This window comes from Eucyclogobius newberryi, unplaced genomic scaffold (genome assembly GCF_026437365.1).
Source record: "Eucyclogobius newberryi isolate DKJ021-1_F unplaced genomic scaffold, fEucNew1.0.hap1 SCAF_63, whole genome shotgun sequence".
NCBI classification, from domain to species: Eukaryota; Metazoa; Chordata; class Actinopteri; order Gobiiformes; family Gobiidae; genus Eucyclogobius; species Eucyclogobius newberryi.
In genome coordinates this window covers 241,603-266,974 of record NW_027316312.1, presented here as the reverse complement: position 1 = coordinate 266,974, position 25,372 = coordinate 241,603, and the positions used below count along the sequence as shown (strand labels likewise).

Sequence of the window (25,372 nt, the reverse complement as noted above, 5' to 3'; positions counted from 1 at the left end):
CTCACCTGGTCCCAAACTCTCCTTGGCTACAAAAGCCCCACCACCCATCCCCCCTCGCCTCTCACCTGGTCCCAAACTCTCCTTGGCTACAAAAGCCCCACCACCCATCCAACCTCGCCTTTTACCTGGTATCTCCCATAGCTAGGATGCACTGGGTCTCAGCGTTGCCGGGACTTATTGTCACATTAAAAATCATACCAACCCGGGGCCCTATGTAAAAAGAGCCCCCCCTAGTGCTATTTCTGTAGTCACATCATCACACAGATGGAAAAACAAAATGCGAGTCAGGCCCAATCTGAGAAATGTGATTCATATTCCCTGTGAAAAGATAAAGCCCAGTCCCACTGAAACTAGTCTGAAACTTGCTGTGCTAAATGTCAGATCCTTATGTAACAAATCTCTCTTAATTAATAATTTTATTTCTTCTTATAATCTTGATTTTATGTTTTTAACTGAAACATGGCTTGACAAAAACACAGGAAATGTAGTTCTGATAGAATCTGCTCCACCCAACTTTAAGTTTGAATCTGAAACACGAGAAAACAAAAAAGGGGGTGGAGTCTGTGCTGTCTTTAGAGATGAAATAATTACCCGCAGGTTGTTCTTTTGGGGTGTTTTCATCATTTGAGTATGTATCCTTTAAAATGGAGCTAAAACGGTCTCCATCCATTCTCTTCATTGTTTTATACAAGCCTCCCCAGCACTGCCAAAGTTTTATTGATGATTTTACTGAGATGCTTTCAGTCGTATGCACAGACTTTGATGGTTTGGTCATTACAGGTGATTTCAATGTGCATGTTGATAATATTTGTGACAGAAACGCTAAAGAGCTTGATGCTGTCCTTGAAACCTTCAGTCTTACTCAGCATGTGAGAGGCCCCACCCACAGCAAAGGACACACTCTAGATCTCATAATTACAAAGGGGGTAAATATTTCAAATGTTAATGTGATCGATGTTGCTCTGTCTGATCATTTCTGTGTCTTCTTTGACCTGTCTGTTTCTCCCAAACCTCTGGTTGGTCCTCCAGTTGTTCAGCGGAGACACATAAGTGATGGCACAGGTGCACTGTTTATGGAAATGATAAACTTTGAAAATGTCTCATGTTCTAATGTAAATGATTTGTTGAACTCTGTTACATTTAGTGTTTTGAATGTTCTGGACACCATCGCCCCTATAAAGGCTAAAATGGTTAAAAATAAGCAGAAGGCGCCGTGGAGAAATGATGATTCGGTCAGGGCACAGAAAAGGGAGTGCCGCAGGGCCGAACGGAAATGGCGCAAGTCAAAGCTCCAGGTTCAAAAAGAGATTTACAAAGAAAAGCTGAACATGTACAACCTAATCTTATGTAGAACTAGGGAAAGATATTTTTCTGAAATAATTGGAAGCTGCAGTAACAACTCGCGTGTCCTGTTTGCCACAGTAAACAGATTAACAAACCCTCCAGCTCAGCTGCCGTTAGAACTCATTTCCACATCCAAGTGTAATGAGTTTGCATTATTCTTTAATGACAAAGTTCAGGGCATTAAAAATGCTATAAATCCCACAATGCAAAAAATTACCCTAAAACCACCAAGACACTTAGAGCTAACTCACTTTGCACCAGTAACTGACAAAACTGTCCATGAGATCATCACCAGTCTGAGTTCATCTACATGCTGCCTTGATGTGTTACCCACCAGATTTCTAAAGTCTGTGCTGAACAGTTTGTTAGCACCATTCACTCACATAATTAACATGTCGCTTCAATCTGGAACATTCCCAATGTCTTTGAAAACTGCGGTCATAAAGCCTCTCCTAAAGAAGAGCAGTCTTGATGCCGCAGTACTGAGTCATTACCGGCCCATCTCTAATCTGCCATTTTTGGGCAAAGTCCTTGAAAAGGTTGTTTACCAACAGCTCACAGATTTCCTCTTAATAAACAACTCATTTGATGTTTTTCAGTCAGGTTTTAGACCTCATCACAGCACTGAGACTGCTCTTGTCAAGGTGACAAATGACATCCGCCTGAACACTGACACGGGCAAAGCCTCAGTCTTAATTCTGTTAGATCTGAGTGCTGCTTTTGACACTGTCGATCATGGGATCCTCTTACAGAGACTAGAGGACTGGGTGGGCATCACTGGCACTGCCCTAAACTGGTTAAGGTCCTATCTGGAAGACAGGAAGTACTTTGTTGAAATTGGTAGCTGTGTCTCAGACCACATGACCCTGACCTGTGGAGTGCCCCGAGGGTCAGTCCTGGGTCCCCTTCTGTTCAACCTCTACATGCTGCCGTTGGGTCAGTTGATACGCAGTGAAAATGTGTCCTATCACAATTATGCAGACGACACTCAGATCTATGTTTCACTATCGGCAGGTGACTATGGACCAGTAGATTCACTCTGTCACTGCATCCAACAGATCAGTTTGTGGATGCAAAACAACTTTCTCCAGCTGAACTCAGACAAGACTGAAATAATCGTTTACGGCCCACAGAAACAAAGAGAAAGTGTTAGCGGTCACCTCCAGAGTCTCGCTCTAAAACCTACAAACCAAGTTAGAAATCTGGGGGTAATAATGGACTCAGACTTGAACTTTAATAGCCACGTCAAATCAATAACATCAGCAGCTTTTTACCATCTAAAAAACATTGCCAAAATCAAAAATATAGTGTCAAAACCAGATTTAGAGAGACTTATCCATGCGTTTGTCTCCAGTAGATTAGACTACTGTAACGGCCTGCTCACTGGTCTCTCCAAACGAGCTGTAAAACAGCTGCAGTACATCCAGAACGCTGCTGCTCGGGTCCTGACTAGAACCAGGAAGTATGATCACATTAGTCCTGTTCTCAGGTCTCTGCACTGGCCCCCTGTGGCTCAGAGAATAGACTTTAAAGCAGCTCTGCTTGTGTACAAGTCTCTCCATGGCCTAGCACCAAAGTACATCTTGGATATGTTAGTGCCATATGAACCATCTCGGACTCTGAGGACCTCAGGGACCGGCCTCCTGCTGGTGCCAGAGTCAGGACAAAACATGGGGAATCTGCGTTTCAGTTTTATGCAGCTAAAATCTGGAACATTCTTCCTGAAGATGTGAGACAGGCTTCTACTCTGACAATGTTCAAATCTAAGCTAAAAACAGTTTTGTTTAGCTGCGCATATGACTGAAAGGATTTTTTCTTTGCACTCTTCTCTTTTGTTTGTGATTTTATTAGTTTAGAAAATCAGTTGGATTGATAATTTTTAATTTAGTTAATTTTATTGTATTTCTGTAATTTCTTTGTGATTTGAATGCATTTTTCCTGCTGTGAAGCACTTTGAATTGCCTTGTGTATGAAATGTGCTCTACAAATAAACTTGCCTTGCCTTGCCTTGAAACAGGGTCTGAAACAGGGTCTGAAACAGGGTCTGAAACAGGACTGAAACAGGGTCTGAAACAGGGTCTGAAACAGGGTCTGAAACAGGACTGAAACTGGACTGAAACAGGGTCTGAAACAGGGACTGAAACAGGACTGAAACAGGGTCTGAAACAGGGTCTGAAACAGGGTCTGAAACAGGACTAAAACAGGACTGAAACAGGGTCTGAAACAGGGTCTGAAACAGGACTGAAACAGGACTGAAACAGGGTCTGAAACAGGTCTGAAACAGGACTGAAACAGGACTGAAACAGGACTGAAACAGGACTGAAACAGGACTGAAACAGGACTGAAACAGGGTCTGAAACAGGACTGAAACAGGACTGAAACAGGACTGAAACAGGACTGAAACAGGACTGAAACAGGGTCTGAAACAAGACTGAAACAGGACTGAAACAGGTCTGAAACAGGACTGAAACAGGACTGAAACAGGGTCTGAAACAGGGTCTGAAACAGGGTCTGAAACCGGACTGAAACAGGACTGAAACAGGACTGAAACAGGACTGAAACAGGGTCTGAAACAGGGTCTGAAACAGGGTCTGAAACAGGACTGAAACAGGACTGAAACAGGACTGAAACAGGACTGAAACAGGGTCTGAAACAGGGTCTGAAACAGAGTCTGAAACAGGGTCTGAAACAGGGTCTGAAACAGGGTCTGAAACAGGGTCTGAAACAGGGTCTGAAACAGGGTCTGAAACAGGACTGAAACAGGACTGAAACAGGACTGAAACAGGGTCTGAAACAGGACTGAAACAGGACTGAAACAGGGTCTGAAACAGGGTCTGAAACAGGTCTGAAACAGGGTCTGAAACAGGTCTGAAACAGGGTCTGAAACAGGGTCTGAAACAGGGTCTGAAACAGGACTGAAACAGGGTCTGAAACAGGGTCTGAAACAGGGTCTGAAACAGGGTCTGAAACAGGTCTGAAACAGGACTGAAACAGGACTGAAACAGGACTGAAACAGGGTCTGAAACAGGGTCTGAAACAGGGTCTGAAACAGGGTCTGAAACAGGGCCTGAAACAGGGCCTGAAACAGGGCCTGAAACAGGGTCTGAAACAGGGTCTGAAACAGGGTCTGAAACAGGACTGAAACAGGACTGAAACAGGACTGAAACAGGGTCTGAAACAGGGTCTGAAACAGGGTCTGAAACAGGGTCTGAAACATGTCTGAAACAGGTCTGAAACAGGACTGAAACAGGTCTGAAACAGGTCTGAAACAGGGTCTGAAACAGGGTCTGAAACAGGGTCTGAAACAGGGTCTGAAACAGGACTGAAACAGGGTCTGAAACAGGACTGAAACAGGGTCTGAAACAGGTCTGAAACAGGGTCTGAAACAGGTCTGAAACAGGTCTGAAACAGGGTCTGAAACAGGACTGAAACAGGGTCTGAAACAGGTCTGAAACAGGGTCTGAAACAGGACTGAAACAGGGTCTGAAACAGGACTGAAACAGGGTCTGAAACAGGTCTGAAACAGGTCTGAAACAGGTCTGAAACAGGACTGAAACAGGTCTGAAACAGGACTGAAACGGGGTCTGAAACAGGTCTGAAACAGGACTGAAACAGGACTGAAACGGGGTCTGAAACAGGTCTGAAACAGGTCTGAAACAGGACTGAAACGGGGTCTGAAACAGGTCTGAAACAGGACTGAAACAGGACTGAAACGGGGTCTGAAACAGGTCTGAAACAGGTCTGAAACAGGACTGAAACAGGACTGAAACAGGTCGTCACCTTCAGTGTCCAGTTGGATGTGTTCTGTGGTGAACTGTTGAGAGAAGATGAAAAATGTTAAACAAAGTTTACTCTGGCGTTTACAGGAAGTGAACATTTGAAACAGGAAGTGACGTACCACCACAGGTTTGCGCACGACTCGCCGCAGCGTTCCGATCCTGATGCTGCGACACTCCAGGATGATACTGGAACATTTAGACGGAAGTTTGGACTTTTTCTGCCGCGGAGGCTCCGGAGGCGTCTGCCCGAACTGAAGAAACAAGTGTCAGCGTTTAACCCAAGCCTGAACTTCAAATTCCACTTCAAGCTCTGAGGTTCAGCTCTGAGGTTCAGCTCTGAGGTTCAGCTCTGAGGTTCAGCTCTGAGGTTCAGCTCTGAGGTTCAGCTCTGAGGTTCAGCTCTGAGGTCCAGCTCTAAGGTTCAGCTCTGAGGTTCAGCTCTGAGGTTCAGCTCTGAGGTCCAGCTCTAAGGTTCAGCTCTGAGGTTCAGCTCTGAGGTTCAGCTCTGAGGTTCAGCTCTGAGGTTCAGCTCTGAGGTTCAGCTCTGAGGTCCAGCTCTAAGGTTCAGCTCTGAGGTTCAGCTCTGAGGTTCAGCTCTGAGGTTCAGCTCTAAGGTTCAGCTCTGAGGTTCAGCTCTGAGGTTCAGCTCTGAGGTCCAGCTCTAAGGTTCAGCTCTGAGGTCCAACTCTTAGGCATTTTGCATGATTAATTATCATGTTTATTATTTATCAAATTCTCAATAATTCTCAATTCATGTTCCATTTGTGTTTTATCCTGTATTTGTTCTTTATTCTGTGTTGTGTTTTAACAGGTGAAAACAAGGTTTTCCCTTTATAAAGAAAGAAATAAACAAGTGAAATAAACAAGTGCGCGCGTTTGAACAAGTGTTTAACTTGTTTCCATCCACCTATTTCGCCCTGTGCACACTGGTCAGACCTGTGCACACTGGTCAGACCTGTGCACACTGGTCAGACCTGTGCACACTGGTCAGACCTGTGCACACTGGTCAGACCTGTGCACACTGGTCAGACCTGTGCACACTGGTTGGACCCAAATGGCATTGCTTATTAAAAGAGGATCTTATGTTCCACATGTGAGTGTGATGCATCATTAGAAAGCTTAGGCCTTCTAGTTTCTGCAGATGTGCACATGACACTATGACACTGTCAGGGCTTCAGAACTTACACCACAGAAGCACAAACATGAACAAAACATCCTTTTTTAGTCTCGCCTGAATATTGTTAATTTGTAATGGTCCTGAGCAGGACATACTTCATTGTGTTTATGCTGTTCACTGCACATGCTGTTGTCATGACAACAACTGTGTCAAGTTTCAGATCTCTAGGAACAGGCATTTTGGTGCTGTTGACCTTTTTGTATCAAAAAGTATATTCAAGTGATCCAAATATGTGCCAACTGTGCCAAACTGTTTTATTACAATTTTAGCTCCTTTATGATCATAAAACATACATTTTGATGTTTTGTAGGCCACTAATACTATTATAACTGCTAAAAACAATATATGTGAAAATGTGTAAATATGAGTTTAACCATGAATTTCCCAAATAGAGGTGAAAAAAAAGAAAAAGAAAATTATAATATTTTTATTTTATTTTTATATTGGTATAATAATACATATATCTAACAAAATGCACGTGCAAAAGGCTAATAAAATCAGAAAACGTTATGCGCAAAATCCTGTAGAGAAATCTGTCTCTTTACAGCCTTCCCGGAGCCTTACGCACGAGAATACAGAAGATTCTGTGTCAATAAGCCCTTTGTCCCGCCCCTCTTTCTAAAGCTATTCTTATTGGCTAGAATAATATGTCATTCAAAGTCTGCTACGTCGCTAGCATGCGGCGCTATTTAGATGTAAACAGAGTAATCCATGTGCGTCGCAAGCGGCGCATTTATTTTTGCGGAGGCTGTAGCAAACAAACCCGTGGACAGAAAAATTGGTGGATGGTCTCATTCTGTAGGAAACAGTCTGAAGAAAAGAAGGATACCCAACATTATCTTATAGGTCAAACAGGTCATTTGTTATGGACGGAGAAATGCGCCGGACAAGCGCATTCTCGTCCGGCGAGAAACGAGGAAAAGTTTGTTTACTTGTCATTATCTGGAAATGTGAAAACTTCAGTAAAAACACAAGTGTATATTGTTGTTCATGTTCTTTACGGACAGACTGAGCACAAGGATGAACAGAATTAAAGCCGTTTCCTCCGTCATAAACACAAACAGGACATGAGTTTGTAAAAGTTGAGACTTTCTCACAAACTATTGGCAATTGCTTCTTGGGGCAAATTATTCAATGTAAATCAATGAAATATTTGTTTTGTTGAGAAAATAATCTTTAAAATGATGTATAACTTATGGTATTGACCACGGAAATAAAAGTGATGATGTAAGAGAATATTTGAGATATAGAAAATGCACCGGCCTCAGGAGGATGGGAAGAGGTTAAGAGCGCGCGTTTGAACAAGTGTGTAAAAAACATGCTTCACCTGGTCCTTCATGTTAAACACATATAAAACATGCTTCACCTGGTCCTTCATGTTAAACACATAAAACATGCTTCACCTGGTCCTTCATGTTAAACACATATAAAACATGCTTCACCTGGTCCTTCATGTTAAACACATATAAAACATGCTTCACCTGGTCCTTCATGTTAAACACATATAAAACATGCTTCACCTGGTCCTTCATGTTAAACACATATAAAACATGCTTCACCTGGTCCTTCATGTTAAACACATATAAAACATGCTTCACCTGGTCCTTCATGTTAAACACATATAAAACATGCTTCACCTGGTCCTTCATGTTAAACACATATAAAACATGCTTCACCTGGTCCTTCATGTTAAACACATATAAAACATGCTTCACCTGGTCCTTCATGTTAAACACATATAAAACATGCTTCACCTGGTCCTTCATGTTAAACACACATAAAACATGCTTCACCTGGTCCTTCATGTTAAACACATATAAAACATGCTTCACCTGGTCCTTCATGTTAAACACATATAAAACATGCTTCACCTGGTCCTTCATGTTAAACACATATAAAACATGCTTCACCTGGTCCTTCATGTTAAACACATATAAAACATGCTTCACCTGGTCCTTCATGTTAAACACATATAAAACATGCTTCACCTGGTCCTTCATGTTAAACACATATAAAACATGCTTCACCTGGTCCTTCATGTTAAACACACATAAAACATGCTTCACCTGGTCCTTCATGTTAAACACACATAAAACATGCTTCACCTGGTCCTTCATGTTAAACACATATAAAACATGCTTCACCTGGTCCTTCATGTTAAACACATATAAAACATGCTTCACCTGGTCCTTCATGTTAAACACATATAAAACATGCTTCACCTGGTCCTTCATGTTAAACACATATAAAACATGCTTCACCTGGTCCTTCATGTTAAACACATATAAAACATGCTTCACCTGGTCCTTCATGTTAAACACACATAAAACATGCTTCACCTGGTCCTTCATGTTAAACACATATAAAACATGCTTCACCTGGTCCTTCATGTTAAACACATATAAAACATGCTTCACCTGGTCCTTCATGTTAAACACATATAAAACATGCTTCACCTGGTCCTTCATGTTAAACACATATAAAACATGCTTCACCTGGTCCTTCATGTTAAACACATATAAAACATGCTTCACCTGGTCCTTCATGTTAAACACATATAAAACATGCTTCACCTGGTCCTTCATGTTAAACACACATAAAACATGCTTCACCTGGTCCTTCATGTTAAACACATAAAACATGCTTCACCTGGTCCTTCATGTTAAACACATAAAACATGCTTCACCTGGTCCTTCATGTTAAACACATAAAACATGCTTCACCTGGTCCTTCATGTTAAACACATATAAAACATGCTTCACCTGGTCCTTCATGTTAAACACATATAAAACATGCTTCACCTGGTCCTTCATGTTAAACACATAAAACATGCTTCACCTGGTCCTTCATGTTAAACACATAAAACATGCTTCACCTGGTCCTTCATGTTAAACACATATAAAACATGCTTCACCTGGTCCTTCATGTTAAACACATATAAAACATGCTTCACCTGGTCCTTCATGTTAAACACATATAAAACATGCTTCACCTGGTCCTTCATGTTAAACACATATAAAACATGCTTCACCTGGTCCTTCATGTTAAACACACATAAAACATGCTTCACCTGGTCCTTCATGTTAAACACATATAAAACATGCTTCACCTGGTCCTTCATGTTAAACACATATAAAACATGCTTCACCTGGTCCTTCATGTTAAACACATATAAAACATGCTTCACCTGGTCCTTCATGTTAAACACATATAAAACATGCTTCACCTGGTCCTTCATGTTAAACACATATAAAACATGCTTCACCTGGTCCTTCATGTTAAACACATATAAAACATGCTTCACCTGGTCCTTCATGTTAAACACATATAAAACATGCTTCACCTGGTCCTTCATGTTAAACACATAAAACATGCTTCACCTGGTCCTTCATGTTAAACACATATAAAACATGCTTCACCTGGTCCTTCATGTTAAACACACATAAAACATGCTTCACCTGGTCCTTCATGTTAAACACATATAAAACATGCTTCACCTGGTCCTTCATGTTAAACACATAAAACATGCTTCACCTGGTCCTTCATGTTAAACACACATAAAACATGCTTCACCTGGTCCTTCATGTTAAACATATAAAACATGCTTCACCTGGTCCTTCATGTTAAACACATATAAAACATGCTTCACCTGGTCCTTCATGTTAAACACATATAAAACATGCTTCACCTGGTCCTTCATGTTAAACACATAAAACATGCTTCACCTGGTCCTTCATGTTAAACACATATAAAACATGCTTCACCTGGTCCTTCATGTTAAACACACATAAAACATGCTTCACCTGGTCCTTCATGTTAAACACATATAAAACATGCTTCACCTGGTCCTTCATGTTAAACACACATAAAACATGCTTCACCTGGTCCTTCATGTTAAACACATATAAAACATGCTTCACCTGGTCCTTCATGTTAAACACATATAAAACATGCTTCACCTGGTCCTTCATGTTAAACACATATAAAACATGCTTCACCTGGTCCTTCATGTTAAACACATAAAACATGCTTCACCTGGTCCTTCATGTTAAACACATATAAAACATGCTTCACCTGGTCCTTCATGTTAAACACATATAAAACATGCTTCACCTGGTCCTTCATGTTAAACACATATAAAACATGCTTCACCTGGTCCTTCATGTTAAACACATATAAAACATGCTTCACCTGGTCCTTCATGTTAAACACATATAAAACATGCTTCACCTGGTCCTTCATGTTAAACACATATAAAACATGCTTCACCTGGTCCTTCATGTTAAACACATATAAAACATGCTTCACCTGGTCCTTCATGTTAAACACACATAAAACATGCTTCACCTGGTCCTTCATGTTAAACACATATAAAACATGCTTCACCTGGTCCTTCATGTTAAACACATATAAAACATGCTTCACCTGGTCCTTCATGTTAAACACATATAAAACATGCTTCACCTGGTCCTTCATGTTAAACACATATAAAACATGCTTCACCTGGTCCTTCATGTTAAACACATATAAAACATGCTTCACCTGGTCCTTCATGTTAAACACACATAAAACATGCTTCACCTGGTCCTTCATGTTAAACACATATAAAACATGCTTCACCTGGTCCTTCATGCGCGCTCTCCGGGGAATACTGATCTTCAAGTTGACGTCCTCTAAGAAATCTGCTCCTGGTTCTTCATGTTCCGTCACGCTCTTCACCGCCGCCTCCACTTTGCCTCCAGAGGGCGCTGGAGAGGAGTGAGCAGAGTCTGCAGGACGAGGAGAGATGTTCTCCAGACGAGAACTGCCTGTGCTCGCATTATCAGCCTCATCCTCCTCTTCATCACTCGAGAGGACGACTGAGGAGGAGAGGAGCAGAGGGTCAGAGGAGGAGAGGAGCAGAGGAGGAGAGGAGCAGAGGAGGAGCAGAGGGTCAGAGGAGGAGAGGAGCAGAGGAGGAGAGGGTCAGAGGAGGAGCAGAGGGTCAGAGGAGAGGAGGGTCAGAGGAGCAGAGGAGGAGAGGAGGAGAGGAGCAGAGGAGGAGAGGAGGAGAGGGTCAGAGGAGGAGAGGAGAGGGTCAGAGGAGGAGAGGGTCAGAGGAGAAGAGGGTCAGAGGAGGAGAGGGTCAGAGGAGGAGAGGGTCAGAGGAGGAGAGGAGGAGAGGGTCAGAGGAGAGGGTCAGAGGAGGAGAGGAGCAGAGGAGAAGAGGAGGAGAGGGTCAGAGGAGGAGAGGAGCAGAGGAGAAGGTCAGAGGAGGAGAGGGTCAGAGGAGGAGAGGAGGAGAGGGTCAGAGGAGGAGAGGAGCAGAGGAGCAGAGGAAGAGAGGGTCAGAGGAGGAGAGGAGGAGAGGAGCAAAGGGTCAGAGGAGGAGAGGGTCAGAGGAGCAGAGGAGCAAAGGGTCAGAGGAGGAGAGGAGCAGAGGGTCAGAGGAGGAGAGGAGCAGAGGGTCAGAGGAGGAGAGGAGCAGAGGGTCAGAGGAGGAGAGGAGGAGAGGAGCAGAGGAGGAGAGGGTCAGAGGAGGAGAGGAGCAGAGGAGAAGGAGGAGAGGGTCAGAGGAGGAGAGGAGGAGAGGGTCAGAGGAGGAGAGGAGGAGAGGGTCAGAGGAGGAGAGGAGGAGAGGGTCAGAGGAGGAGAGGAGGAGAGGGTCAGAGGAGGAGAGGGTCAGAGGAGGAGAGGAGGAGAGGGTCAGAGGAGGAGAGGGTCAGAGGAGGAGAGGAGGAGAGGGTCAGAGGAGGAGAGGAGCAGAGGAGAAGGTCAGAGGTCACTCACTGGGGTCGTTGAGCTTGTGGACCCTCTTGTTGTGAGTTCTGGTCACTCTCACAGGGAGCGAGGGGGCCGGTCTGTAGAACCCGTGCACCGGCTGCAGATCCTGCAGTGGCCCAGTGTGAGGCCGGGCCGGGGCCGGGGCCTGGGCCGAGGCCGAGGCCGAGGCCAGTCTGATGGGTGGACGGGGCGTCGGCGAGGAGGCGGGGCCAAGAGAACCACAGTTTGAACATGTCTCTGATTGGTCTTTGGGTTTTTTACAGTTCAGACACAGCAGTGGATACGGAGACGGCCACGACTGGACCAACTGCAACACAAGAGCAAAGCCACGTGAGCGTCCCCCAGGGGGCGGCCCCGCCTGTGAGCGTCCCCCAGGGGGCGCCGCCGCCTGTGAGCGTCCCCCAGGGGGCGGCGCCGCCTGTGAGCGTCCCCCAGGGGGCGGCGCCGCCTGTGAGCGTCCCCCAGGGGGCGGCGCCGCCTGTGAGCGTCCCCCAGGGGGCGGCGCCGCCTGTGAGCGTCCCCCAGGGGGCGGCGCCGCCTGTGAGCGTCCCCCAGGGGGCGCCGCCGCCTGTGAGCGTCCCCCAGGGGGCGGCGCCGCCTGTGAGCGTCCCCCAGGGGGCGCCGCCGCCTGTGAGCGTCCCCCAGGGGGCGCCGCCGCCTGTGAGCGTCCCCCAGGGGGCGCCGCCGCCTGTGAGCGTCCCCCAGGGGGCGCCGCCGCCTGTGAGCGTCCCCCAGGGGGCGGTGCCGCCTGTGAGCGTCCCCCAGGGGGCGGCGCCGCCTGTGAGCGTCCCCCAGAGGGAACTCAAACTGTTGCCTATTATGCTCTTATCATTAACATTTTGATAAGATGTTAATTAATGCTCCACTTTCAGGACACTTCACCATCAGGAATTTTAAAAACACAGGAGCGCTGCTGGACGACCACCTGATGACATCACGCAGTGGAACAAAGCGTTCCTGAAACTGGAGGGCAAACTGCACTGACCCCTGCTGGTGAAGGGAAGGTACGACAGTCCTGCAGCGGCTGCCGTCTCGGAGCGACGCGACGCTTCACGCTCAAACACTCGCCTTCTGTGAGAGACACACGAGAGGTCAGACACACACACACATACACACACACACACACATACACACACACACAATAACACACACACACAATAACACACACACACAATAACACACACACACACAATAACACACACACACAATAACACACACACACACAATAACACACACACACACACACACACACACACACAATAACACACACACATACACACACACACAATAACACACACACACACACACAATAACACACACACACACACACAATAACACACACACACACACACAATAACACACACACACAATAACACACACACACAATAACACACACACACAATAACACACACACACACACACACACACAATAACACACACACACAATAACACACACACACAATAACACACACACACACACAATAACACATACATACACACACACACACACAATAACACACACATACATACACACACACACACACACTAACACACACACACACACACACTAACACACACACACACACACACACAATAACACACACACACACACTAACACACACACACACACACACACAATAACACACACACACACAATAACACACACACACACAATAACACACACACACACAATAACACACACACACACACACACACAATAACACACACACACAATAACACACACACACACACACACAATAACACACACACACACACACACACACACACACACAATAACACACACACACACACACACTAACACACACACACACACACACAATAACACACACACACACAATAACACACACACACACAATAACACACACACACACACACACAATAACACACACAATAACACACACACACACCTGACACGTCTGGACACGTGAGCACGATGCTGTCCATCTGGACCGGCGGTTGTGTTGGTGGAAAGTCGCTGTGAAACACAAACACGTTTATTAAACAAAGACTGAAGTAAAGCTGATCCAGGCTGTGGCCCAGGGGCCAAATGCGGCCCTCTGATCTATCTTTGCTGTCCTCCTGGAGAAAGCTTGTGACATCACAAAATTCTAATGCTTCCGACTACGACTGACGACGACTGAGGACGACCGACTGACGACGACCGACTGACGACGACCGAGGACGACTGATGGCGACGACTGACAACGACCGACTACGACTGAGGACGGCCGACAACGACTGAGGACGACTGAGGACGACCGACGACAACCGACTACGACTGAGGACGACCGACAACGACCGACTACGACTGACGAGGATTGAGGACGACCGACTGACGACGACTGAGGACGACCGACGACGACCGACGGCGACGACTGACAACGACCGACTACGACTGAGGACGGCCGACAACGACCGACTACGACCTACTACGACTGAGGACGACTGAGGACGACCGACTGACGACGACCGAGGACGATCGACGACGACGACTGACAACGACCGACTACGACTGAGGACGGCCGACGACGACCGACAACGACCGACTACGACTGACGAGGATTGAGGACGACCGACTACGACTGACGAGGACTGAGGACGACCGACGGCGACGACTGACAACGACCGACTACGACTGAGGACGGCCGACAACGACCGACTACGACTGAGGACGGCCGACTGAGGACGGCCGACGACGACCGACTACGACCTACTACGACTGAGGACGACCGACTGACGACGACCGAGGACGATCGACGACGACGACTGACAACGACCGACTACGACTGAGGACGGCCGACAACGACTGAGGACGACTGAGGACGACCGACGACAACCGACTACGACTGAGGACGACCGACAACGACCGACTACGACTGACGAGGATTGAGGACGACCGACTGACGACGACTGAGGACGACCGACGACGACCGACGGCGACGACTGACAACGACCGACTACGACTGAGGACGGCCGACAACGACCGACTACGACCTACTACGACTGAGGACGACTGAGGACGACCGACTGACGACGACCGAGGACGATCGACGACGACGACTGACAACGACCGACTACGACTGAGGACGGCCGACGACGACCGACAACGACCGACTACGACTGACGAGGATTGAGGACGACCGACTACGACTGACGAGGACTGAGGACGACCGACGGCGACGACTGACAACGACCGACTACGACTGAGGACGGCCGACAACGACCGACTACGACTGACGAGGATTGAGGACGACCGACTGACGACGACTGAGGACGACCGACGACGACCGACGGCGACGACTGACAACGACCGACTACGACTGAGGACGGCCGACAACGACCGACTACGACCTACTACGACTGAGGACGACTGAGGACGACCGACTGACGACGACCGAGGACGATCGACGACGACGACTGACAACGACCGACTACGACTGAGGACGGCCGACGACGACCGACAACGACCGACTACGACTGACGAGGATTGAGGACGACCGACTACGACTGACGAGGACTGAGGACGACCGACGGCGACGACTGACAACGACCGACTACGACTGAGGACGGCCGACAACGACCGACTACGACTGACGACGACTGAGGACGGCCGACGACGACCGACAACGACCGACTACGACTGACGAGGATTGAGGACGACCGACTACGACTGACGAGGACTGAGGACGACCGACGGCGACGACTGACAACGACCGACTACGACTGAGGACGGCCGACAACGACCGACTACGACTGAGGACGGCCGACTGAGGACGGCCGACGACGACCGACTACGACCTACTACGACTGAGGACGACCGACTGACGACGACCGAGGACGATCGACGACGACGACTGACAACGACCGACTACGACTGAGGACGGCCGACAACGACTGAGGACGACTGAGGACGACCGACGACAACCGACTACGACTGAGGACGACCGACAACGACCGACTACGACTGACGAGGATTGAGGACGACCGACTGACGACGACTGAGGACGACCGACGACGACCGACGGCGACGACTGACAACGACCGACTACGACTGAGGACGGCCGACAACGACCGACTACGACCTACTACGACTGAGGACGACTGAGGACGACCGACTGACGACGACCGAGGACGATCGACGACGACGACTGACAACGACCGACTACGACTGAGGACGGCCGACGACGACCGACAACGACCGACTACGACTGACGAGGATTGAGGACGACCGACTACGACTGACGAGGACTGAGGACGACCGACGGCGACGACTGACAACGACCGACTACGACTGAGGACGGCCGACAACGACCGACTACGACTGAGGACGGCCGACTGAGGACGGCCGACGACGACCGACTACGACCTACTACGACTGAGGACGACCGACTGACGACGACCGAGGACGATCGACGACGACGACTGACAACGACCGACTACGACTGAGGACGGCCGACAACGACTGAGGACGACTGAGGACGACCGACGACAACCGACTACGACTGAGGACGACCGACAACGACCGACTACGACTGACGAGGATTGAGGACGACCGACTGACGACGACTGAGGACGACCGACGACGACCGACGGCGACGACTGACAACGACCGACTACGACTGAGGACGGCCGACAACGACCGACTACGACCTACTACGACTGAGGACGACTGAGGACGACCGACTGACGACGACCGAGGACGATCGACGACGACGACTGACAACGACCGACTACGACTGAGGACGGCCGACGACGACCGACAACGACCGACTAAGACTGACGAGGATTGAGGACGACCGACTACGACTGACGAGGACTGAGGACGACCGACGGCGACGACTGACAACGACCGACTACGACTGAGGACGGCCGACAACGACCGACTACGACTGACGAGGATTGAGGACGACCGACTGACGACGACTGAGGACGACCGACGACGACCGACGGCGACGACTGACAACGACCGACTACGACTGAGGACGGCCGACAACGACCGACTACGACCTACTACGACTGAGGACGACTGAGGACGACCGACTGACGACGACCGAGGACGATCGACGACGACGACTGACAACGACCGACTACGACTGAGGACGGCCGACGACGACCGACAACGACCGACTACGACTGACGAGGATTGAGGACGACCGACTACGACTGACGAGGACTGAGGACGACCGACGGCGACGACTGACAACGACCGACTACGACTGAGGACGGCCGACAACGACCGACTACGACTGACGACGACTGAGGACGGCCGACGACGACCGACAACGACCGACTACGACTGACGAGGATTGAGGACGACCGACTACGACTGACGAGGACTGAGGACGACCGACGGCGACGACTGACAACGACCGACTACGACTGAGGACGGCCGACAACGACCGACTACGACTGAGGACGGCCGACTGAGGACGGCCGACGACGACCGACTACGACCTACTACGACTGAGGACGACCGACTGACGACGACCGAGGACGATCGACGACGACGACTGACAACGACCGACTACGACTGAGGACGGCCGACAACGACTGAGGACGACTGAGGACGACCGACGACAACCGACTACGACTGAGGACGACCGACAACGACCGACTACGACTGACGAGGATTGAGGACGACCGACTGACGACGACTGAGGACGACCGACGACGACCGACGGCGACGACTGACAACGACCGACTACGACTGAGGACGGCCGACAACGACCGACTACGACCTACTACGACTGAGGACGACTGAGGACGACCGACTGACGACGACCGAGGACGATCGACGACGACGACTGACAACGACCGACTACGACTGAGGACGGCCGACGACGACCGACAACGACCGACTACGACTGACGAGGATTGAGGACGACCGACTACGACTGACGAGGACTGAGGACGACCGACGGCGACGACTGACAACGACCGACTACGACTGAGGACGGCCGACAACGACCGACTACGACTGAGGACGGCCGACTGAGGACGGCCGACGACGACCGACTACGACCTACTACGACTGAGGACGACCGACTGACGACGACCGAGGACGATCGACGACGACGACTGACAACGACCGACTACGACTGAGGACGGCCGACGACGACCGACTACGACCGACGACGACCGACAACGACTGAGGACGACCGACGACGACTGAGGACGGCCGACGACGACTGAGGACGACTGAGGACGACCGACAACGACTGAGGACGACTGAGGACGACCGACGACAACCGACTACGACTGAGGACGACCGACAACGACCGACTACGACTGACGAGGATTGAGGACGACCGACTGACGACGACTGAGGACGACCGACGACGACCGACGGCGACGACTGACAACGACCGACTACGACTGAGGACGGCCGACAACGACCGACTACGACCTACTACGACTGAGGACGACTGAGGACGACCGACTGACGACGACCGAGGACGATCGACGACGACGACTGACAACGACCGACTACGACTGAGGACGGCCGACGACGACCGACAACGACCGACTACGACTGACGAGGATTGAGGACGACCGACTACGACTGACGAGGACTGAGGACGACCGACGGCGACGACTGACAACGACCGACTACGACTGAGGACGGCCGACAACGACCGACTACGACTGACGACGACTGAGGACGGCCGACGACGACCGACTACGACCTACTACGACTGAGGACGACCGACTGACGACGACCGAGGACGATCGACGACGACGACTGACAACGACCGACTACGACTGAGGACGGCCGACGACGACCGACTACGACCGACGACGACCGACAACGACTGAGGACGACCGACGACGACTGAGGACGGCCGACGACGACTGACGACGACCGACTACGACTGACGACTGACAACGGCCGACTACGACTGACGAAGACCAACAACGACCGACGACGACTGACGACGACCAACAACGACCGACGACGACCGACGACGACCGAGGACGACCGAGGACGACCGAGGACAACCAACGACGACCGACGACGACGATCGAGGACGACCGACGACGATCGAGGACGACCGACGACGACCGACGACTATCGAGGACAACCGACGACGACCGACGACGACTGAGGACGACTGACAACAGACTACGACTGAGGACGGCCGACAACGACCGACTACGACCTACTACGACTGAGGACGACCGACTGACGACGACCGAGGACGATCGACGACGACTGACAACGACTGACTACGACTGAGGACGGCCGACGACGACCGACTACGACCGACGACGACCGACGACGACCGACAACGACCGAGGACGACCGACAACGACTGAGGACGGCCGACGACGACTGACGACGACCGACTATGACCGACGACTGACAACGACTGACTACGACTGAGGACGGCCGACGACGACCGACTACGACCGACGACGACCGACAACGACCGAGGACGACCGACGACGACTGAGGACGGCCGACAACGACTGACGACGACCGACGACGACCGACTACGACCGACGACTGACAACGACCGACTACGACTGACTACGACTGACGACTGACAACGACCGACTACGACCGAGGACGACCGACGACGACGACTGACAACGACCGACTACGACTGACGACGACCGACGACGACCGAGGACGACCGAGGACGACGATCGAGGACGACCGACGACGATCGAGGACGACCGACGACAACCGAGGACGACCGAGGACGACCGAGGACGACGATCGAGGACGACCGACGACGATCGAGGACGACCGACGACAACCGAGGACGACGACTGACAACGACCAAATATGACTGAGGACGACTGAGGACGACCGACAACGACCGAGGACGACGACTGACAACGACCGACTACGACTGAGGACGACCGACTACGACTGAGGACGACCGAGGACGACCGACGATGACTGACAACGACCGACTACGACTGAGGACGGCCGACGACGACGACTGACGACGACCGACAACGACCGATGACGACCGAGGACGACCGACGATGACTGACAACGACCGACAACGACCGATGACGACCGAGGACGACCGACGATGACTGACAACGACCGACTACGACTGAGGACGACCGACTACGACTGAGGACGACCGAGGACGACCGACGATGACTGACAACGACCGACTACGACTGAGGACGGCCGACGACGACGACTGACGACGACCGACAACGACCGATGACGACCGAGGACGACCGACGATGACTGACAACGACCGACTGAGGACGACTGAGGACGACCGACTACGACTGAGGACGACCGAGGACGACCGACGATGACTGACAACGACCGACTACGACTGAGGACGGCCGACGACGACGACTGACGACGACCGACAACGACCGATGACGATCGAGGACGACGATCGAGGACGACCGACGACAACCGACGACGACGACTGACAACGACCAAATATGACTGAGGACGACCGACAACGACCGAGGACGACCGACGACGACGACTGACAACGACCGACTACGACTGAGGACGACCGACTACGACTGAGGACGACCGAGGACGACCGACGATGACTGACAACGACCGACTACGACTGAGGACGGCCGACGACTGACGACGACCGACAACGACCGATGACGACCGAGGACGACCGACGATGACTGACAACGACCGACTACGACTGAGGACGACCGAGGACGACCGACGATGACTGACAACGACCGACTACGACTGAGGACGGCCGACGACGACGACTGACGACGACCGACAACGACCGATGACGACCGACGACGACGATCGAGGACGACGATCGAGGACGACCGACGACAACCGACGACGACGACTGACAACGACCAAATATGACTGAGGACGACTGAGGACGACCGACAACGACCGAGGACGACCGACGACGACGACTGACAACGACTGACAACGACCGACTACGACTGAGGACGACCGACTACGACTGAGGACGACCGAGGACGACCGACGATGACTGACAACGACCGACTACGACTGAGGACGGCCGACGACGACGACTGACGACGACCGACAACGACCGATGACGACCGAGGACGACCGACGATGACTGACAACGACCGACTACGACTGAGGACGACCGACTACGACTGAGGACGACCGAGGACGACCGACGATGACTGACAACGACCGACTACGACTGAGGACGGCCGACGACGACGACTGACGACGACCGACAACGACCGATGACGACCGAGGACGACCGACGATGACTGACAACGACCGACTACGACTGAGGACGACTGAGGACGACCGACTACGACTGAGGACGACCGAGGACGACCGACGATGACTGACAACGACCGACTACGACTGAGGACGGCCGACGACGACGACTGACGACGACCGACAACGACCGATGACGACCGAGGACGACGATCGAGGACGACGATCGAGGACGACCGACGACAACCGACGATGACGACTGACAACGACCAAATATGACTGAGGACGACCGACAACGACCGAGGACGACCGACGACGACGACTGACAACGACCGACTACGACTGAGGACGACCGACTACGACTGAGGACGGCCGACGACTGACGACGACCGACAACGACCGATGACGACCGAGGACGACCGACGATGACTGACAACGACCGACTACGACTGAGGACGACCGACTACGACTGAGGACGACCGAGGACGACCGACGATGACTGACAACGACCGACTACGACTGAGGACGGCCGACGACGACGACTGACGACGACCGACAACGACCGATGACGACCGACGACGACGATCGAGGACGACGATCGAGGACGACCGACGACAACCGACGACGACGACTGACAACGACCAAATATGACTGAGGACGACCGACAACGACCGAGGACGACCGACGACGACGACTGACAACGACTGACAACGACCGACTACGACTGAGGACGACCGACTACGACTGAGGACGACCGAGGACGACCGACGATGACTGACAACGACCGACTACGACTGAGGACGGCCGACGACGACGACTGACGACGACCGACAACGACCGATGACGACCGACGACGACCGAGGACGACCGAGGACGACCGACTACGACTGAGGACGACCGACGACGACGACCGACTACGACTGACGACGACGACCGACGACCAGGAGGAACATTTGAGGAGTAAATGCTTGTGTACGATTGTGTTTATTTCCATAGTCGCTCCTGGTCCTGTCCCTGGTCCTGTCCCTGGTCCTGTCCCTGGTCCTGTCCCTGGTCCTGTCCCTGGTCCTGTCCCTGGTCCCTCTAAATCACATGTTTGAAGTCTCACCGTGCCAGAGGTCTGCGGGCGTGGGAGGGCATCTGAGCGTGCTGAAAGTGCCGTCCCTGGATCATGAGGCCTTGAGGCGGAGTTGGACTGATGATCACAAAGTTGGTTCTGTTCGGCATCGGGGAGTCACTGGAACCAGACGGAGCGAGAATGTGAAGGAGCTCCAGGCTTGTACAAACATGACAAAGGGTCTCACATGTGCTTCTTCGGGGCCAGTCTGTGCAGGGGCCGGCTGCTGGGGGGCCGGCTGCTGGGGGGCCGGCTGCTGGGGGGCCGGCTGCTGGGGGGCCGGTTCTCGTAGGTTCTGAGAGGATCTGATGATCTCACTGCAGGAGACTAAAGACACTGACATTACCACTAGTGTTTGAAGATCTCAACATCAAACACTCTTTGGCAAGTTCCACAAAGAAGCAATTCAACCTCAAAAGGTCCTGAGGCCCCTGAGGTCTCTGTGCAGAGGCCCCAGGGGTCTCTGCGCTGAGGCCCCAGAGGTCTCTGCGCTGAGGCCCCAGAGGTCTCTGCGCTGAGGCCCCTGAAGTCTCACCTTGCTCTCCTCAGGTGAAGTGGACTGTTCCCCGTCGCTCTGTTCCATTCTCACACTAGAACTGGACACAAAGAGTCAAAGTTAAAAACAGACATTTCTCTGACTAAAGTCCCCGGTCCCCTAGGCCCCCGGTCCCCTAGGCCCCCAGTCCCCTAGGCTCCCTAGCCCCCCGGTCCCCTAGGCTCCCTAGCCCCCCGGTCCCCTAGGCTCCCTAGCCCCCCGGTCCCCAAGACCCTGGTCCACCAGGCCCCCGGCCCCCCAGTTCAGCCCTCACTTGTGGTCCTTGTCCTCCTCAGTGGAAAAGCTCCAGTCCTTGAAGTGTCTGAATCCTCCATCTTTCCTGCTCTCAGCTCGATCCAGCCCTGAACACAACACGAGAACATCTAGAGTGACCTCGTCCAGAGAGAGGGGGACATGAGAGGGGGACATGAGAGGGGGGACATGAGAGGGGGAGGGGGACATGAGAGGGGGACATGAGAGGGGGGACATGAGAGGGGGAGGGGGACATGAGAGGGGGAGGGGGACATGAGAGGGGGAAATGAGAGGGGGGGACATGAGAGGGGGGGACATGAGAGGGGGGGAATGAGAGGGGGACATGAGAGGGGGGGAATGAGAGGGGGACATGAGAGGGGGGGACATGAGAGGGGGGGAATGAGAGGGGGGGAATGATTCAAACAATTTGAATGCGACATAAGAGCAGAACGCGAGGGGAAGAAGCTGAACAGTGTATTTCAGACAATACAGAGGATCCGCAGACACTGAGGGCCGAGACGGTCATCTGACAGATCCACTGACTCTGGACAGGGGGGTCGGACAGGGCTGTGCCTGGTCCCTTCTCATTTTGCTTTGTACTGGAACCATTGGCCCAATTCATTTATTTACAATCAAAAACAATTCAGAGTTACAATGGAAGAGACGGAACATAAATGACCTGCTGCAGATGAAGCTCTAATGTATTTAATCAAACAAGACATTTCCATACAGTGTGACGCAAAAAACTACACACACACACAATAACACACACACAATAACAATCACAATCACACACACACACAACACGCAAAACCACCAACAAACATGACGCACACAAGAACCCCGCTGGAGCCTGGGTCAGAGGTCACAAGAACCCCGCTGGAGCCTGGGTCAGAGGTCACAAGAACCCCGCTGGAGCCTGGGTCAGAGGTCATAAGAACCATCCAAATCCCGCTAGCATCACACTTTGTTCCGTGGAATCACGTTCAGCTGATTAATTAAAGGTCGGTTTGGCCAGACAAAAGGTCCAAAATGAGATATTTTCCATAAATAAAGTGCGTGGGCTGATGTTTAGTCTTGTGTTTCGAGACATTTAACGTTTGACCCTAAAAATCCGGGATAAATGCTTGTTTACCCGCTGAGCTGAGGAGCTAGCCGCGTTAGCCGCGTTAGCCTCCACTGTCACAACAATCATGCCACAACTTCATTTTTTTGGATTTTTATGGATGTTTTAGACACTTCCGTGTGTTCAGTTCTGCTGTATAGGGCTCTTTAGGTGGTTTTCGGCTGTGGGGAGCCGTCAGGGGCCCTTCTGTTGGGCTAAAGGGGCTCGGTTAGCAGCGGCGGGGCTCAGAGGCGCGTGAAGCCGCGCTTTGGAGCTCCGCGTTTGGGGCTTTTTTACACCGAGCTCCGGGAAAGTGCTCCCCGCCGCAGAGTGCACGGCTCCGGGCGGCAGCGCGGGGCTGTCACCGCTTACCTTCGAGGAAAAGGCTTCTGTTTTGGGCCATGATTCAGTCCATGAGCAGCGGCTATTGGTGGCGGCGGCGAAGTGAGCGGCACAGACTGACGGCGCGGCGGAAGTGCGGCCCTGGCGTCAACACGGACACTTCCGCCGCCTCTGACAACGTGAAAGAATCTATATTAAAAGAGTCATATGATGTTCTTTTCAGGTGCTAAGTATTCAATTATAGCACAAGAAGATCCGCTTTTTACATTTTGTTCATTTTAAAACACAATATTGATCTAAAACGGCTGAATAAAAGAAACAGAGGTCTTCATCATGACGTTTCACGTAACAAACAGTGGATTGTTATTATTTATCTCTTTTCATGATTGAAAAGTGGCTACGTGACATGAACCTTGTCATTCTAAGACTTCATTTTTCAGATAATCACAGTAAGTACAGGACGTGGGCGGGGATAGGGGGTAGATGAAAACAAGACTTTAAATACAACTGTGAGTGAACTAATAATGACGAAACACTGTTGTAAACAAGACCATCAAAGTATTTTTAAAAATGAAATATGTCCCTTTGACACATGATCCCAGAAGCTTTGTTGCTGGGGTCTTTAGGCCCCTGGTAGGGTCTTTAGGCCCCTGGTAGGGTCTTTAAGCTCCTGGTAGGGTCTTTAGGCCCCTGGTAGGGTCTTTAAGCTCCTGGTAGGGTCTTTAAGCTCCTGGTAGGGTCTTTAGGCCCCTGGTAGGGCCTCTC

General features: G+C 51.2%; 1 protein-coding gene across 1 annotated transcript in view; it reads right to left on the bottom strand.

Moving 5' to 3' along the window:
- LOC140348227 (sentrin-specific protease 6-like) overlaps positions 1–24,771 on the bottom strand; it is a 58,729-nt gene extending 33,958 nt beyond the window's left edge. Inside the window, exons 1-11 of the mRNA XM_072434294.1 lie at positions 24,638–24,771; positions 23,183–23,270; positions 22,909–22,969; positions 22,561–22,700; positions 22,365–22,493; positions 13,992–14,059; positions 13,049–13,134; positions 12,070–12,370; positions 10,921–11,159; positions 5,243–5,374; positions 5,125–5,158 (exon numbers count right to left, since the gene is read on the bottom strand). Of these exons, the coding sequence (XP_072290395.1) occupies positions 5,125–5,158; positions 5,243–5,374; positions 10,921–11,159; positions 12,070–12,370; positions 13,049–13,134; positions 13,992–14,059; positions 22,365–22,493; positions 22,561–22,700; positions 22,909–22,969; positions 23,183–23,270; positions 24,638–24,668 (1,309 nt within the window). The 5' untranslated portion in view covers positions 24,669–24,771. The remainder of the gene's footprint in view (positions 1–5,124; positions 5,159–5,242; positions 5,375–10,920; positions 11,160–12,069; positions 12,371–13,048; positions 13,135–13,991; positions 14,060–22,364; positions 22,494–22,560; positions 22,701–22,908; positions 22,970–23,182; positions 23,271–24,637) is intronic.
- Between the last annotated feature and the right edge of the window lie 601 nt (positions 24,772–25,372).